This window comes from Aristolochia californica, unplaced genomic scaffold (assembly GCF_029961685.1).
Source record: "Aristolochia californica isolate CCGP_79_NKW_82.1479 unplaced genomic scaffold, dmAriCali1.0.hap1 SCAF_8, whole genome shotgun sequence".
NCBI classification, from domain to species: domain Eukaryota; kingdom Viridiplantae; phylum Streptophyta; class Magnoliopsida; order Piperales; family Aristolochiaceae; genus Aristolochia; species Aristolochia californica.
In genome coordinates, this window is record NW_027182279.1 from 1380342 (window position 1) to 1398816 (window position 18475).

The 18475-nt window shown below is 38.5% G+C and overlaps 4 protein-coding genes across 5 annotated transcripts; 2 read left to right on the forward strand and 2 right to left on the reverse strand.

Annotated features, from left to right (window-relative positions):
- Window positions 1-366: 366 nt before the first annotated feature.
- On the reverse strand, window positions 367-1441 carry LOC137939564 (uncharacterized). Its single transcript, XM_068784844.1, has 2 exons — window positions 1008-1441; window positions 367-678 (listed from the first exon to the last, which is right to left on the reverse strand). Exons 1-2 carry the CDS (start codon window positions 1335-1337, stop codon window positions 589-591), a joined length of 420 nt encoding a protein of 139 aa, XP_068640945.1. The 5' UTR covers window positions 1338-1441; the 3' UTR covers window positions 367-588.
- A 770-nt stretch (window positions 1442-2211) lies between these two features.
- On the forward strand, window positions 2212-5082 carry LOC137939461 (uncharacterized). The gene is made up of 3 exons (XM_068784729.1): window positions 2212-2494; window positions 4229-4336; window positions 4601-5082. The coding sequence occupies exons 1-3, from the start codon at window positions 2432-2434 to the stop codon at window positions 4820-4822; spliced, it is 393 nt and encodes a 130-aa protein (XP_068640830.1). The 5' UTR covers window positions 2212-2431; the 3' UTR covers window positions 4823-5082.
- Window positions 5083-6979: 1897 nt separating this feature from the next.
- LOC137939221 (putative E3 ubiquitin-protein ligase LIN-1) lies at window positions 6980-12503 on the forward strand. Its single transcript, XM_068784449.1, has 7 exons — window positions 6980-8858; window positions 9356-9603; window positions 9673-10326; window positions 10424-10568; window positions 11414-11674; window positions 11788-12097; window positions 12279-12503. The coding sequence occupies exons 1-7, from the start codon at window positions 7128-7130 to the stop codon at window positions 12416-12418; spliced, it is 3489 nt and encodes a 1162-aa protein (XP_068640550.1). The 5' UTR covers window positions 6980-7127; the 3' UTR covers window positions 12419-12503.
- A 262-nt stretch (window positions 12504-12765) lies between these two features.
- Window positions 12766-18043, reverse strand: LOC137938841 (DNA polymerase delta small subunit). Of its 2 annotated transcripts, none has more exons than XM_068783907.1 (15): window positions 17914-18043; window positions 17666-17795; window positions 17147-17253; window positions 16895-17021; window positions 16363-16470; window positions 16119-16234; window positions 15948-16031; window positions 15725-15793; window positions 15416-15487; window positions 15243-15334; window positions 15042-15169; window positions 14812-14913; window positions 14663-14730; window positions 14371-14437; window positions 12766-13191 (listed from the first exon to the last, which is right to left on the reverse strand). In XM_068783907.1, the coding sequence occupies exons 1-14, from the start codon at window positions 17980-17982 to the stop codon at window positions 14378-14380; spliced, it is 1332 nt and encodes a 443-aa protein (XP_068640008.1). In that variant the 5' UTR covers window positions 17983-18043; the 3' UTR covers window positions 12766-13191; window positions 14371-14377. The 2 variants fall into 2 exon arrangements, with proteins under 2 accessions (XP_068640008.1, XP_068640007.1); XM_068783906.1 differs by having other exon boundaries at window positions 14358-14437.
- Between the last annotated feature and the right edge of the window lie 432 nt (window positions 18044-18475).

Genomic DNA, 18475 nt, shown 5'->3' on the forward strand with positions numbered 1-18475 from the left:
TCTTAATACAAACCGTCGACTTCGAAATGCAATTTGGTGCGGAAGAAAGTGAAAATTGGGAGTTGGGGAAGGCGTAGCTCCTTGGTGCTGCCAGTCTCACGTTAATGGATAAGATTTCAGCATCGGGCATGCACTTTCACATCGTTTTATACACGAAATGCAACAATTACACCCAGACAACCAAATTCGTTTTCTTTTTTAAACTTTTTGATGAATCCTAGAATCTACAAATTCATTGCAGACAATTGAACTCTCTCGAACAAATTCTTTTCAAGAAAAAACAGTTCGTGCTGGAGTATCAAATTTCAAGAAGAGCTTGGTTGGCGTCTCTGTAATCTGTACTGTAATATAATGAAAACAAGGGAGACAACTCTAGCTGTATCCATGTCCTCTTTCCCGTGGATTAAATTTAATTCTTCATAAACAAAGTTAAGAAACAGCTTCAACTAATCATTTTCACGAATAAAACCAGGTTTGGAATCCTCATTCCTCTCCCTTCTAATGCTTTTTTAAACAATTAACAAGTGAAATATGAACTTCCTTTTTGCTTGGGTAAACAAATCTGAAAGATGTCGAGTGTCCATCAAATCAGACGCCCTCGTTTCTCAATCGTACGTGTTGGTTGCGGTGCCTCTCTAGTAACATCTTTGAAGCTCCTTCCACGGTCTTCCGCCATGTCTGCAGCATCAATCAAACGATCAGAGGTTTAATGGTAAGTAATGAAATCCTGACAGCTGTTTATGGAGTGGTTTTGCTGAAATTTCCACAGAATTGTTAGTTAATTTTCAGGCTTTCATCCGGATGATCTTTCCTCGACGTACTCCAGCTGATATCAGAAGCAGCAGCAGTATGTGCCGGATGATCCATTACAATCTGGCTAATCGATATTGGAATCTAACAATGTATAGCTGTGTGTGATAATTCTGCGTCGATTTGAATATTTCTACTTTTTCATTGCCAGGAAGATAAAAATTGCAGAGTTGAATGCGATAAAGGCGAAATTTTACCTTCTCGATATTGGTCAAGAAGAAGGCGCTGAAGAAGATCTCCCTAGCTCTAACCTCCGCCCTTTTCAACCTAAGCTGCCGCAGCAGCACCGACCGCTGATTCGCCCGCGGCAACAGACTCTTCCTCTCGACCAAACATCCCCCATTCCTCACCGGACTCTCCCGATCCTCTCTATCTCCCGCCACTTTCAACCTCTTCCTCCGGCTGTGGAGCCGTACATCCAGCTTCCTCGCCTGCTTGCCGTCGTGCTCTGCCTCCAACTCGGCGAATTTCCGGAGGAGCTCGTCGGAGGAGGCCTTGTTCACGTGCTGGACTCTGCAAGTCGTCATCGAAGGATCGAAGACTGAAGAACAGTGTTGATTGATTATCTCCGCTAATGGGGGAGTTTGGAGGTTTTAAAAGGAGGCGAAGAGGCGCCAAGCGACCGTTGAAAGGGACGTGGGGAGAGTTGAATAATGGAGAGGCAAGCATGTGGGATACGGACAGGAAGAAATATAGCCGTTAGGGAAGGAAGGAGACGAAGAACAGAGAAAAATGAAAAGCATTTCCTGCAACAAGATCATGTGAATGCTTTGAAAATGGAAACTGGTAAGTCTGCACCATGTCAGTCCTCCTTAACCACAGAGATCTCCTTGACCAGCGCAAAAAAATTACAGAAAGTTTTTCTGCAACGGACATAATAGTAATTAATCATCCTGTGTTTTCTAATGGAAAATCTACAGTCTCCTATATTTAATTTTTTTCCAATAATCAAATAACTTAAAACTTGATTTTTTCTTATTTTACGCATTTTTATTTGAGATTTTTTACTCTAAATAGTAATATTATTATTGTAGATTTAATAAAATAAATGATATTTTTAATAGTATATTTTTCTCTTATCTTTCTCATTTTAAATTCAATTGTCATATTTAAAATTTCCGCATTAAATAATTATATTCTAAAATTACAGAAAAAAAAACTGTAGGAGAAAAGGATGGCAGCCAGGTCTATTTGGAACACCAAGGAAAAAAAAATTAATTATTATTATTCAAAAAATAATTAGTAAAAAATAAAATTTAATTATATCTTATTTTTACTAACTCTTTTTTAGAATAATAATAATCAAAATTTTATTTTCTGTTTTTTCTTTTGTGGGTTCAAACAGACCATGAAAGAACAGAAAGGCAAAGGAGGGTAATAAAATTTTCGCCAGCAGTTAGACCGGCCTCCGTTGGGGGAGGCCTGTGATTCGTCCTCTTCGAAAGCCCACAGAAAATATCTTCTGCATCTCGACTTGAGGCAACTTGGACGGACGGCAAAGGAAATACGTTTGCTTAAAAGGTCTCCGAAGGTTGGAAGGACGGTGGGTATAAACTCTTCCGTTAGATCGCACATCAAAAGAAAAACATCTCTCTGTTGTCAGAAAGAAAACAAACCCACCATGGCAGAAGGAGGAAAACCAGACGCACAGCTCTTTCAGGTCCTTTCGCATCTCCTCCAACAGGTAATTCTTATTGAAATCGTTTGGTTTTAAACCTTTATTGCCGTCGATTAATTCTATTCCTCTAATGTTCGTGGAACGAATCTCTAGTGATGATGTTGATCGTTTCGTTATGGTTCTCGGCGTTTGATTCTTGCAGTTTTTTATGTTCTAAATGGAAGCTTTAGACCGGATAAACTTATTTCCTCTTTATGTTCTTACTGCGTTTTCGGAAAGTTGTGGTATGTGTATGTCTGAAATGAGGTTCTCTGGACTCATATCTAGCTGGTGATCCGATTATGTTGTGGATTATGAGGAATTTTTGCCCTAAGGCATGACTTTCAATTATGTGGCAGAGAAGTCGCCCTATGTTGTCCGAGAGCAGCTAAAAGAACATGGGCAGTATTCTTTCTCTGATGTACACCATTAGGATTGAATGCTCATTGAGTCTATGGTACCTTAACATGTCAAAATTGCTATCTCAACACCGTTCGAACCATCTGAGTGTATCGACTTTCTGTTGCCAAGCAGGATATAGCTGAAGTCCCACCTGAAAGTGTCTCATAACTAAATGTGGGAATGAATGCTCATTGAGTCTATGGTACCTTACCATGTCAAAATTGCTATCTCAACACCATGTGAACCATCTGAGTGTATTGACTTTCTGTTGCCTAGCAGGGTATATGACATTTTCTTGGAAAGCTTTACACCTCCAGACCTCAGAATGGATAGGCTGACACTGAAATGGGTCCAGAGAACCATAGTTCTAACATTATAAATTATTAAGGATTACCCCTGGAGACCTAATTTGCTAAATGAGTATGAACTTTGTCAAGATGTAGAGGTTTCCTATGATTAATATTTAATTGTTCGCCATTTGCTCAACGTTGAATGAAATTCACCCTTATTGTAAGGTGACTTTCATCTAGTGACCTATTCATCTAGTGACCTATGGGTTTGGCTGCACATTTTGAAAGCTAGATAAAAGGGTCAAATTTCCTAGAGCTGTTGCTGACTGAATATCCTTTTGACTGAATAAGAAGAGACTAACAGCTTTAATTGAGTAAGAATGCTCCACCTCAATCTACATTCATACAAAATAGGTGCAATAAAGCAAATTTCCTTGAAAGTCAATAAAATTATGTAGAAACTTTGATGTATTACCTAGAGTAAAAGTCAGGATCTGCTAAGTGCTAATACACAGGATTGTTTATTTAATTGATTAGTGTTGTGAAAACCTGAACTTTGTCTTTATTGCTTGCAATTGAGAAGTTTCCTATGGGCATTTTACTGGTTTGGGCGTCATGGGAGCTGTAAGTTACTAATGTTGCTGGTGTAGCTGCAGTTTCTGCATTGAATGATGGAGTCTAAACCAATCTATTTTGGCCCGATATGCAGAAACGTTGCACTGAACTTTTTTATTAGAACCTTCTTTTTTCCAGCTTCTATGGAAAAAGTCTTCAAAGTGTACTCCAAAATTTCAGTACTCTTAAGGTATCTGATTGTGAGGTTATCTATTTACCCGAAAGTACAATGTTCTTTAAGCTAGTGTATCTTCTATACATATTATTAGTTGATCTTAAAATTCGTTAAAAATGGGTTCTCTTGTTCAGGTTTTATGTGTGCTTGGTTGACATCCCCAAACTGATTTCTGTTAAATGCTTGCTGATGATTATGGAAAAGATTCTTTCATAAAGCTTGTCCAACTACAGTTTGTAATTGTGCAACCAATATCTATCTGTTAACAATCCTGTGTAGGTGGAATCCCTGACAAACCAGGAAGAAGTTGAACTGCGAGAAAAAATTGGAGCACTTGGACTAGAGATAACAAAAGTGCCAACCGGACCCTCCAAACAACTAGATGAGGTATTTGGCTCTACTAGCACTTGATATTCTTCTTTCTTGGGGAGGGTTAGTACCAGTTACCAGCAAGGCAAAATATTTGTCAGTAGGCAAACAATTTCCATTTACCTGATTTTCCTTGGGTTAGTGCTGTTTATAATCAGAAACTAGATCATTAATTTCCTCTGGGTGGCACTAACCAAAACTATAAATTTCTTCTTCTGGTATGCTTCTGTTCCATGAAGAGATGAATTTTTAAAGTAGTTTCTCTCTTATTGAAACGTGTAGCTGGAAATAGCCAGGGAGCTGGACAGATTATCAGCAAAGTTGGACGACGTGGATGAAATGATCTCTTCAACCATGGCTTCTGATCCAGACGTGCAGTCTCTCTTGAGCAGCACTGCGAATCTTTGGATGCCAGTCATAACAGCTACTTCAGAGGAAAGACGCAATTTCACTGCACAGTTGGAAGATAGTCATAATGAAATTAAAGGAGACAATTCTAGTTGATGCAAGACTTGTTGCAGCATTGTCTCAACTCGATAGCTGCATGAGGAGGTTTTGAGGGTGAGATCTTGGATTCTCATTTTTTACCAAGGTATTATTACGTGTGTAATCTACATTTATAAAAGAAACACTTCTGGCAGCGATAGTTTGTTGTTCTGGCAGCATCATTTTTTCATTTTTTTTTTCAGTTCTTTATTTTTATCTGTTTGTGAGAAGAAAAGAAAAACCAAGTGATGAAGATCCTGCTATAGTCCTATAAGTGTTGATAAGAAGAGTTCCACATGGATCAAATATTAGAAAGATTGTGTTTTTTAATTGGGAAGAAATTTAGCTATAAGAAGGTGTTTGACACCACTTAAAACTTAAAAATGAGGCTTGACATGGTTCAACTTCAGTTCACCATTGATCTGGATCACCACTTATCACAAGCAAATTTTGTTTGATCTTGAAATTTATTTGTTTACTTCTAAAAAATGTTTTTTATCTTTTCTAAAACAATTTAAAATGATTTTTTTTTACAAATGACTGTACAAAGCAAAAGCTGGGCAAACAAAAGTTTGTTTCCAGGCATTTATTAATCATTAAATTAATTGGAAATGAGGTCCAAATGCACCATACATTCAAGAGGTGTTAAATTTCAACTCAATTCCATGATGTGCCAATTTGCAGGCTATATCCCTCTTCCCAACCTTTCTTATCTATACAGCTCCTCACATTATTGATTGAGACCAGTAGATCCAAAACTTCCTCTTGGCATATTTATTTTATCCTCGTTTTCTTTTGATATATTATCTTTGATTTTTATTTTTTTTCAACTTCAAGAAAAGTTTGGCTTACCTTTTTTCAAAAAATTATCTGTATCACATCAATGTCTCAATCTCTCTAATGAGTCCTTTCACTAGTAACTTGATAAATAACCACAATTAGAACGGACATAAACCATCTAAGACCAAGAAAGTTTTTCTTTGGAAAAGCCAAAGGAATCTAAGATTCTCTTGTTCATTACTCTTTTATTTTAATATATAAAAAATTCTCTTCATTGATCTGTACTTAAAATTATCAGTACACACAATATAATTATTAGGAGTGGGCACGGGTCAAGTTCAGAGCAAGTTTTCTAGGACCTGAACTATCGATAATCTCGAACTCAAAATTCTTACCCTAGCCCTTCCCTCTTTCTGCCCATGGTCAATTTTTTTTATCCGCTATAGACATTGGAAAAAAATTATATATTTATAATAAAAATTAAAATCATGAAATTACATAGAAATCTAAATATAATTGTATAAAACCATATAAAATATCAAGTAATTAAAGTTAATAAAAATAAAATCATTTTTTATTAAATTCATGTAATTTATAAAATTTTAAAATGATCTATATAGCTAAATCTTATAAAATTGAGGCTTCTTCCCTTCCCAATCCCATTCAGGGGGTCGGGGAAAATAAGTTCAGATAAATTTGGGTCGGTCCAGATTCTCCGTTAAACCCGGCCCGGTCCAACCCACCCGACCTCTCTTGTTACCTTCAACGTTAGGGGTATTATCGTCAGAATAAAACTGGCTTTGAAAATGGAGACTGATGACGGAGGCGGCTCTTTCGCTTTGTGTTGTGCTGTTGTCGCCTTCCTTACATAACCAAGGAAGACGGCAGCAGAAGACCAATCGCCTGCAGGCGATGATTCGATGCCAAACGTGGGTATTTGGCAGCATTCCCTTTGTCCCTCTCCGGTTTCCTCCTTGCCCTTTTACCTCTTGGTCTCTTCTCCTTCGGTTCTTTCTCTGCAGGCCTCTGCTTAAATGGCGTCATGTCTTGGAATTGATGAGTTGATGTCTGGGAATTTCTTCCTTACTATTGGCTGGCTGAGCTACGAAGCCTTTTTGGTGTCTGAATTTGGGATTTTGAATGCTCGGGGTGAGCCGGGGAAAGCTGGATGGAAGAGGCGGAAATGGCGTCTGTTGATGGATGGCTTCTCTTGAAAATAGGAGGCTTGAATTCTGTTATAGACTGGATGATTTCAAGAGTTTTCTGCAGTGGAATCACTTATTTTTTATGACTTGGCTCTTGCTTATTTCACCCAATTGTTGGTTTCTTCTTTCATCGGAGAGTTAGCGCTAAGAAGGTGCTGCTCATCTGCTTAAGAGTGATCGCGAGAGCAGAAACCTGAACTCGCATAGTTCTGTTCTCTGAACGGCGAAGATAAAGCTGTTGGTTGGACGGACCTTTTAAGTGTTTTTTGGATTTTAATTCTGAAGTCGAGACAATTCTTGCTGAGAGTTTGAGGAAGACGAGCACAGAAGGTGCGGTAATGGCGTCTCTGGAGGACTTGCTAACGGAGGAAGGCTTCCGAGGCGGGAGAATGAAGTCCAGGTCTTCTTTTAAAGCCGAAGCTGTAAATGTGCCACGCCACCTTCGTCGTGAGCAGAGCTCCTCGGTTTCTCCATCAAATGCAAGAGCCAAAACACATCGAACAAAATCTGATATTTCTCGGCTTGTGAAAAGAACAGAACTGGAGAAAAAAGACAGAGCTAGGAAACCGAGAGATGATTTGATTAGAAGCAAGAAGCTTGTTGATGAGCCTAAAAACGAAGTTAAAGAGATTGAGATACTTGAAGAAAGAGATTTTCACGGCATTCAAGAGATGGAAAAATATGGTGTTGGGGCTTCTCAAGAACCAGATAATAACTGGAACTATGCAGAGAGATATGGAGGTGATTACCATGATGATGAAAGAGTCTACGATCATATTGAGGATGCTACGCCAGAGAAGCCCAGATATGGAAATTTCTATGATTTTCAGGCAAAGGAGACGCACAAAGAGAAAAACAGGAAGGAAAGGCAACAAGGCGAGAAGAATAGAAGCAAATACTCAAAAATTCCTCTAAGCATTAAGAATAGTTTTAGCAAGAATTTCCGGGAGTCAGGTTCTTTGTCAAAGGGAACTAGTAACAGTTCACAGCAGACCAAGAAGTTCGATGATCTTCAGACTCAGATGTGTCTGACTGTTAATGAAGTTGTCTCTGAACCTGCTATTGATGAAGCTGCAATTCAAGCCATGATTTCAATCCTTACAGGTTATATTAAGCAGTTTCTCAAATTTGAGAGTTTTCGTGAATCATTTCAGGAGAAATGTGCATCTTGCCTAGGATTTTCCAGTTTGAGAGATCAAATCCCTAGCAACAGAGGAGTTATGCTCAATCTGACACAGGCAATTGACGCAATAGAAAAGGTTGCTGAAGAGTTAGCAGATCCAAATGAACTAAAAAAAGCTTCTATACAGCTGAGCGTAGTTGCTGGCTTGAATTCAAAGGATTTGAAGGATGGGTTTACATCCGGCATTCCCAACTCACATCTAGCAGCTTGTGCTCATATGTACCTCAGTGTCATTTATAAGCTGCAGAAGAAAGAGAGAGTTTCTGCAAAGCATCTTCTGCAGGTTTTCTGCGATTCGCCATTTCAAGCTCGAAATTTTCTGTTGCCAGATCTATGGGACCATCTTTTCCTTCCACATCTGGAACACTTGAGGGTATGGTATGACCAAGAAGCTGAGGCTATAGCAAACACATCCAGCAGACTGAGGAAAATGGAACTTCTTGAGAAAGTGTACAATGAAATAGTGGATAATGGGACTCATCAGTTTGCTGTTTACTACAAGGAATGGCTTACAGATGGAGTTGAAGCTCCTTCAATTCCGTCTATTCGCATCCCTACAGTGTCCATTCATGGAATTTCACCGGGTGCTTCCAGAGGATATTCTCCAGGCCAACAATCTTCTGTAACTAATTCTGTTTCGTCCCAGCCATTGATCAGCAAAAGACTGTACGAGACTGTATTTGGCCAATCTAATTCAATGAACAACTCCGATGGAGCAAAAGTTGGAGATGGTGAGGAAAGTTTTACTGATTGTGCAAGAAGCTTAGACTGCAATATTGAAGAATCTGGAGGAAGTGGAGATGACATTCCTAAAGTGGAAGTCTGGATGGAACACCAAATGCAAGAAGACGCAGGCAAAAGTGCAACTGTTCATGAACAATCCAGTGTAAGCAGTGCTTTCTAATTTTCATCTTTCTGTGATACAAATGTAGATTTCAGGAATAACTCATTGGATCCTGAAATAACCCTAAAGAACATAATAAAAAAATAAAAAAACTACAGGCACCTACATTAACAATTCAGATGCTCAAATTAGGCATTCTTTTTTCTCTTTGTTGGCTTAAATTACAATAGCCATTTGTTTGTGTGGCCAGCAGAAACTAGTTTTGATAATTGGTTGGAGCCACCTCATTTAAATGATAGCACTCATGAATAGGCCAATTGGTTATAAGGAAGACTCTAGCATAAAACAAGTGGGTCATCATCAGCGTTCTTTGTAAATGTTCCATAATCTTAAGCAGTTAAGAGAAAAACCCAAGCAGTCTCTAGCAAAAGTCGGAGTAACTAACTTACCCACATGTTTGTGAAGAGTATTGAACCTGAAGATTTAGAGAGAATTATAATGCAGGTAAATGCCTGATCACATCTCATGGAACGATGCAGGTTAATGAGCAGTTGTTAATTCTTGGGGATTCAGTGGCTATTCAAGAGGTGAAAGAACTTGAGGAAGAAGGGGGCAGTCAACATGTATTCCAGAATATCTCAAGGAACACCAGAATGCTGCACGGACTCTCAAATACAGAAGCAAACGAGCTTACTCTGAAGGAGCTTGCCAAAGCTGTTTTCCAACTCCAGCAGGTTGGGGAGTCCATTGATTCTACCATTGTTGATAGACCTATAACCAAATATAGGTACGAACTTCTTGCTCTTTAGTTAGTATATCTGAGGAGCACTGAACCCACTCATGATAATGTAATCAGTGCAGGGCCAAAACACATTTATGACCTTTTTGAGGAAAATTCATTCTTCTCCACTGTTCTGAAGGATTTCACCTGTCCGTTAAGTGGTTGGTTGTTTGAAGACCCAGTGACTTTAGAAACTGGACAAACATTTGAGCGAGTAGCAATCCAAGAGTGGTTTAATCAAGGCAATAAAACATGTCCATTAACAGGGAGGAGACTAGCAAATGTTGCAGTTCCAGTTACCAACTTCGTTTTGAAGCACATTATTGATTGTTGGAAGTCTGAACGCTGTAAAAATCTCCTAGTCTATGCCAGCCAAATAGCTGAGAGTTCAACTGAACATGGACATAAATCCAAGGATGAAACAGCAATATTCATATTAGAGCAACTTCTAGCTGGGCTCAAACCGGAGGAAATAACGGAGAACACAAAACACCTTATTTCTCTGGGTGGTTTACAATTTCTTATTCGGAGGTTTGAATTGGGGGTACTGGATGAGAGAACTTCTGTGGCAGCTCTCCTTTCCTGCTGCATTAAGGCTGAAGGAAGTTGTAGAAATGACATAGCCAGAGCCATAAACAAGTCATGTCTGATTGAACTGCTACACAACAAGCAAGTGAAGTCAAGAACAAATGCAGTTCTTCTCCTAATCGAATTGATTTGCCTTAACAGGTGCATAAACTACCACGCCATTGAAAATCAGAAACTTATTTAGCAGATTTATTTGACAAGTCTTGATGCTTTTATGATGAATATTTTGTCATCACAGGAGAACAGCTACTACATCATTCTTGAGTGGCTTGCTGAAAGAGGGGATAATGAACACACTTCATGTTCTGCTAGTGTATCTTCAGAGTTCTCATCCTGAGCAAAAGCCCCTGGTCGCTGTTCTTATCTTGCACATAGATCTTCTGGTATGCACCTTTCTGTATTTCTTAACAATTTCTGCTGCTAGTGGAGAGTTATATTCCCACTCAGTCTGATGTGCCACTTTCAGAAGCTTTTTTTTTTTTTTTTTTTTTTGGTGATGAATAAGAGTGGAAAACGAAACTTTGATGTCACTAAATGGTTTCTGGAAATTCCACGTATCTTGTGCTGTGGGCATGCTTAGCACATTGCAATCTCCCTGTGATACCATGTCATTGTGGGTAGTCAACTTTCTTTGTCGAAACTAGATGATGATTTGTCTAAGAGAATGGGAAATACTAGACATAATTTCCTGGTGTCAAAAACCTGTTTCACTATACTGAGATATAGTATGCTTTGGTCCAGAAGATTTTTTGGCGTTATTGCCCCACCAGATCTCCTGCAACAAAAGCTTACCTTTCATATCTCATTAATCATTACCTGTAGTATCGAATTTGTCATGCAAGGTCAAACACATGCATTGTGCAATCTAATGAGCTACTTGAACTTTCTTGGGAAGTAACAGCTGTAGACCTTCTAATAACTTTGACAAGAAAAACAGTGGTTGTTCTTATGTTTTCATTTAATCTATACACCATTATGATAAACTTACAAAAACGAGGTATATTTGGGCTTTGATTAGTTTATTTACTTTATAAGCCCTTTTACTGTAATTTTTCCATTGACAGGCATTATAATAAACATACAAAAACGAGGTATATTTGGGTTTTCATTACTTTATTTACTTTCTTAGCCCTTTTATTGTAGTTTTTCCATTGACAGGTATTTGTTATTCTAGAAGCAGCCCTTAAATTTTTGCAGTACTCACATCACCATGACAACCATTTCACAGGTCGAACCCCAAAAATACAGCATATACAGGGAAGAGGCTGTTGATGCTCTTGTAGTGGCTCTAAATTGCAGTTTGACCAATGAGAAGCTTCGTCAACAGACTTCCAGAGCCCTACTTATTATTGGCGGCCATTTTTCGTCCTCCGGAGAGTTACAGATAATGACTTGGTTATTGAAGCAGGCAGGATTCTATGATAAATCAGATGCCATTTCTCCTGGAAATGATGACAAAGTCATCCAAATTGATCAAATGACTACCTGGGTATGCCAACTACAACATTCCTTGTTGGCTCTTACTGAAAGTTTTAAAGTACCTGTTTTGCTCAAAATATTTTGCGTTAGAGCTAAAATTCTTCTTCTGATGATGAACATCAGCAGCAGGACGAAGACCATGCAAGAGAAGCATGGTTGAACAATATGGCTGTGCGACTTCTTGGCAATAGAAAGAATTCAATTCTTGAGGCAATCTCCAAGTGTCTCAACTCACAAAATCCGGATTTAGTAGGGGCATGCCTCACCACTGTGGCATGGCTGAGTCGTGCACTTACTTTTAGGTCAGAAACTGAACTGCAGCTCTCTGCCTTCTCAGTCTTTGTTCCTTGGCTCAAAAACTGCCTGGATAATGACCTTCTTGAATACCGGGTACTTGCCTCCATGACCCTTCTAAATTTCAGTGAGATTCCAGGTGAGTAATCATTTCCCATCTTTGCATTGTCATTATCATTCTTAAACTTACACACAATTAACTGCAGAGCTGTTGTTTAAGCTTTGTAGAAATCTCTTTGTGCAATACATACCTTGTATGTGAGCAATCTTGGATCTACGTCTCTGATCACTTATGGTTATTGTTTGCTTTCATGTTGCAGAATGCCGAATGTTGCTTTCTGCCTTAGCAGAAGATATTGCCATTCCTCTGAGTAAACTTACTAATGTTACTTGGACAGCGAAAAAGCTCATTTTAGAAACTGGGAATAAACTTTCTGAAGTAAAACCTGTATCCCTTTAAGGAGTTCGTGAAGCTGCCCTTGAATGTGAGAACTTGTGATTTTGTAGAACACAAACTGATGAGCATGCATTCTGGATAATATAACAGTGAGAGAAGCACTGTGATACTCACTTCCGTTCTTTTTCACAGAAAATAGTGACGCTTCTGAACTGCATTGGTCCCCTAGCGCTTCAAGGTCTTGAGTTTTGCATCTTTCCAGACTATAATTGCATATAACATATTAATTTCAATTTTATCATTTAAAGATAATAATTTACAAGTTTTTATTAAAAACAATGTGAATTTACAAATGAAAGTTTCAAGTCAATGTAAGCAGCATTTGATTAGGTAACTATAAACTTCCTGCCAGATGCTATTTGTGACTTACAAATGCACGGTGTTTCTGTCTCTCATCAGTTTCCAGCATTCACAGAGAAAAAGAAAACCAGTGAGAACAATCCATAACACCATAAGTGCGCTCCATTAATTCAGATAAATAAGGATGTTCACATACAATGAGACAGAAGATAGAGAAGGAACAACAGAACCTTCAAGAGCGAGGTGGTACATTGACAATTAAACCTATGAGCCAGAGGAGAACAGAACCTACAATCCAAATGATGAAGAGGAGCACCACCACAGCTGCCAATATAGTCAGGAATGGAGGACCTTGGCCACTAGTCCCTAACTTCTTGCTAGCATCCTGCTCCTCGGGGGCTTTGGAGTCTGAAGCAAACACGATAGACAGCCTGCGTCTTGTTTTGCCCCAGTTGGCACTTTCAGCACTAGCAAACCTGCAAACAAATCCTTTCAGTAAGCAAAATTGAAGTGGAAGAAGCAGGACGCACCCTCGTCGTTCTTTCCGCATAATGCTTTATCTTTATCGCTGAACCAGCATTTCAGAAAGAAAAAGATTTATTCTTTGTCGTACAACTCTTCAACAAAAAGAGCACTACCAGTTTATATTGCAACCCAGGAGCACTGGAACCCCAAATAGATACTGATTCTCGGAGCCATGACAGCAAGCAGAACCAAGTTGACGTTACGAAAGAGAAACGGAAGAATGTTTTTGATGTACCTTATGGTAGAATCAACAAAAGGACCAAGATGGCGTTTGTGAGTAAAACCGGCCGGAATTTTCGTTCTGAAATTTAATCGTACAGCATGAAATCGGAAAAGACAGGCTGCAAAGGACACGGAAGAAAGCGTCGCCATGGAAGAGGCTGTCGACAACTGAGCATTGAGCGAGGGAAGAAGAGATATTTTGACCAAAAGGGGCATTTTCGTCATTATACGATATAGAAGGAAAAGATGTAGACCGCTGGTTAGAACAGAAGTCTGCCCAGGGCCCAAACACACACGAAAACGCAACTGCAATTCTTCCTCTGAACAAGTAGGAACTAGGAACTTCGGCTTTCTGTTTTTCTATGAATAAATTGAGCATATCTTATACATTCAAAACTCCATGAGATTTCCCTTGTCCATAATGTAAAACACAGAGCCACCCATATAGCCGACACATCACATATCTGACAATACAAATTGGACCTTGAGGTAGTCGACACAAATAAAAAATATTCAACAATTCTTGCGATAATAGCTAGTTTCACAGCAAGATTAACTACATTTTATATGTTTCGGTTCTATTTACTTGCTTTTGAAGGATATTTATGCCTTCATTGTCAAAATTACTGGTTTTAAATTTCATTATCTGTTTCACTCGACATCCGCCCAATACTGTCCTGATACATGCAATGTACCGGCGTATTCAAGGGTCTGGATAAAGTAGTCGATACCGATATCGGTACCCATTTTAGGAAGCAAAAAACATGGCCCTCTTTCCCCTCGACAGTTACCCTATTCTTGGACCTTGGTAATCACAAAATGCTAACCATTGCTCCAAGTTGACAAAGGAAGAAAATGAAGAAGAAACCAGAAGAATTTGAAGTTCAATACTTACTATAGCCTGATACCTTACTGCTATGGGTCCAAGGATGTCGAGAAACTGAGAGCATGGCATTCAAGGTTAACTATGTTTAGCTGCACAAAGAAGGAAAAAGAAACCTGACTAGTTTTAGAATAAGTTCCATGCATAAATATTTGTTTAGGAAACTAGTAACAACAGGGAGAGGAGTTATTGATGAATAAGAGGAACCAAGTTTTCCCATGCTTTTGCTGATCCAACATGTGAATGTGAAAGGATTTTATCCTTGCATGGTGGTTTTCAATAAACATATAAAGCCATTTCAATTACAAGAATCATACCGCAACAGCAACACCAGTTTCGCAAAATTTTGGGACACGGATGAGTCTCACCGATTGCCCCTCTGATCCTATGGTAAAAAGACAAGCAAATCTTCAGAAAACATACCGAGAGCTTGATTACGCACTTCAGTTCCTAATGTATAGTGTACCTTGCAGTAGACGGGTGTCATATTTATCCTGATTACCAACAAAGTAAACATGAGGACAGCTCTCAAGGAAAAAGGGATCCTTGTCGGTGAAGGGGTAACAGCCTGCAAAACAAGGAAAACCAAGAAATATCTAACAAATAAGTATGTACCAGTGCACATCGATTATCCAATAAAACCAGACTCACAGAGGGACAGAGGGAGAGAGAGAGAGGGTGGTTTTTCAACGTTACCGAGGGTGTTAGGTGCTGTAGGTGCCAGATGCCTCCACCTTAAAGTCCTTTCCATAAAATCAAGTTTACTTTTTGCATCTGAATATTTGTGCAGATCATCAACGTTCTGACCTGAAGTTCCAAGAAACCTGAAAAAGCAAGAGTTGCCTTAAAATTTCTCTTTATAACAGAAATGTGCTAACAAGAGAAGACCAACCTTACCCGACACCATCAAGTTCGAAAGAATGAGGATTTGTACATGACATAAACGTGTTATATAGAGATGCTCCGGGGAAAAGACATCTATTCAGAGGCTGAAGCAGAAACAGGCAGTAAGAAAACCAACTTGCCATCAAGAGGCTTATATTGATTATCAATGGTAGCACGGAAAAAACCTGCTGAGGTAAAGCAAAGTTTGCTGGATCCTGCTCGCCTGGCATTATATCTAAGGGCATAGCTGATGCAAGCTGCACATAAATGAAACTTAATGAAATAGGAAAAATGAACTCTAAATAGGGGGCATAGTCAAATTACTAGTTAGCACCATTTCCAAGAGAGGGGTATTCATATATAACTCTCTCAATTCAAACACCCTCAAAGAAAGTGCACTAAAAACGATCTCCAAATCTATACAGAGTAAATCACGACCTTGAAAATTAACATGCAACCAAGTTGAAAAAGCAGTAGAAAGCCAAACAACTGACCTGTGTTAACAGAATATCTAGCTCTTTGATTGGCTCTGACAACTTGGACTGCTCTTTTGGACCCAAGTACTTCATTAAGCAAAATTTACGGTTAGCGGGAGACAAGTTCTTCATTAAGTGATGCATTAGAAAGAGACATAGATGGGATATTAAACTTCAAAACACAAGCGTTTAAAACTATAATTATTACCAAGCAGGAAAGAGAAAAAACTCCTGTACCTACCTGGCCAGATAGAAGTCCTGAAGGAATCTTCATGGAGTTCCCAGCAATAACAACCCGAACTATTTGTGATGCAATAGTTTGCTCCTGTTTGATGGTTAGTAACTTAGAAAAATTTCTAGCTAATACGGATTCACACATCAAATTCAGAACTAACAATACAGAACCAGGCACCTTCTCATCGCCCAAATGTCCAGTAAGGTGGTCAAGTAGAAGCTGCAACTGGAGAGGGTTACATGTGCTGCTTCCCACACTTAGTCCTGACACAAACACCACGTACTTGTCTTCTTCTGCAATAAAATCAAAGAGAAAAAATTCAAGGGCAACTGGTAGAACAAAAAGAAAAGGATAAAAGGAAAGAAATTTTCTAAAGAAAGAAATTCAGCAAGAAATGACATTTATTCTAGTTGAGCAGTACTTGACCCAAGTTCCAAGGGTATCTGCGGTGGCAGGCCTGCTTCAAGAACATCTTGCACCAAAAAGTCTCCATTGCCTGTCTCTTTTCCATGTAGAGCCAATACATTCCCTGCTCGGTGCATGAAGTGTAACATTCAAATAAAGAACAAAGTTGTGGTCAGTCATCTGACAGGAATTTGGTTATTGCTTTGATCTCAGTGACAGATTTAAGTCATACGTATGGAAACATCTCTAACCAGTCAAATAGGGTTGTCGACTCATTTAAAAAGTTTATTGCATTAGTCATCATTGTACTGGAGACTTGAAATTTGAGTAAGGATTTCCCAAATACATAACCACCATACTTTGAGCTAGAAGACACCAGCAAATCAAGTATCGACTAGCATAGGCATGTATTGGCTGCTAAAGCAATCCACTCACATTGAACTCCATCAGACCATCAGGTCATTATGTTGGTTAAATGTACCAGGGATCTCTCTTGAGATTCAAATTGAAGAGTTGTTGGTTTATAGTGAAAGATACGAGACGTTTACCTGTCACATAGACAGATGGAGAAAGAACATCACCAGCAAGCTTTACCCTGCCACTTTCATCTTCCAGAACAAGATGGTCATCTGGGTGCACGAAATTATCTGGTCTCACAAGAGGAAGCACAGACCTCTGAAAGTATATGCAAATAAAGGCAATAGAGCAAAATGAATACATCCAAATATCCAAATCCAATCAATTGCAAGTGAAATAAGAAGTGTAACAATTAAGAAACAGAAAAGTTTACCAATGTCTACCTCCTTAGAATATTCATCCAAGATGCAAGGCTTGAGCTTCATATGCTTGTATAGAGTTCCCACGATTATGCACTCTTTGCCTTCTTCAAGCCCTAAAACTGTTTTAACTGCAGGGGAAATGAAAATCATTTTCCTACATTTCCAATGCTATTTCCATGCCAGGAAAAGTAAAGGCCTCTTTGCTACACTCTCAAAACTTTCGCTCTCATGTACCTCCACTAAGAAATAAACTTTAAGGAAGAAGAAAAGAGTCAAAGATCGATTGAAACCCTTAGTTTCATTTTCAAATCAGCTATGTGAGACTCCAAAATCCAAATACTAACCTACTATACAATGATAGAGTAAGAATCTTCCTAATAATAAATTCAACTCTATATCCAAAAGCCCTTAACCCACTCCTCATTTATGAGAACAGTCAAACTCACATTCCTAAAGCAAATTGGTATGATACACTAGAAATAAATTAAGATCGACCCACCTCAAACCGAGAAGACGACTGGAAAACTTAACATTACCCACCTGGTAAATCGGGCTTCCACTTTCCAACAAGAGAATAAAGCAGCGTTCTCATCTTGTGAAGTCTCGCGAAGTAAATCTGACTGTACTGCTGACCTTGGTATTTCTCTTTGTGAATCTCGAATATTTCATCCTAAAATGTTAGTGTAGCTAGATTAAAAACTCTCTCCTTCTGCCACTTCTGGCGGGGAAAAAAGACACTGAAAAAAAAGCAGAAAAGGGAAATAAATAACGTTTAGCTAGAAATGTACTCGAATCTGATAGCGCGATTGCTTTCGTTGGAGAGTCGGCCGTTCATCGATCTCCATGGCTTCTTCCATGGCGGGAAAAAAGTTTCTTTTACGTTCGCGCTTTACCCGGTCAGTTGGAATATTTTCGAGTTCACGGAGGGGATCCTTTGTAGTGCACTAGCTAGCGTGGCCTTAAAACTATTTAAAAGAAATTAAAGACGGGTAGACTTATAAATAGACTCGAGTCAAAGTAGAGACAAAGAGAAAAAGTTCTTTTTGTCTTGTTCCGATGCCCATGGAAAATGAGTGAGAAAATAAAAAATATATATAATTATTTTTATTTGAATATATATAAAAATAAATAAATAAAATACAAATATTTTAAATTTATGATGATTAAGATTTTATTTATTTATTAGGGGTAAAAATAAATTAGTAATTACTTATTATTTATTATATTTAATTAGGTTTTAAAATGTTTTCAATTTGTACCAATGTTTTATATTAGTTGTTGTAATATATCATTAATCAAAGAAATACGTGACAGTTACTCTCTAGACCCTTACAATGCATAGGATCAGAT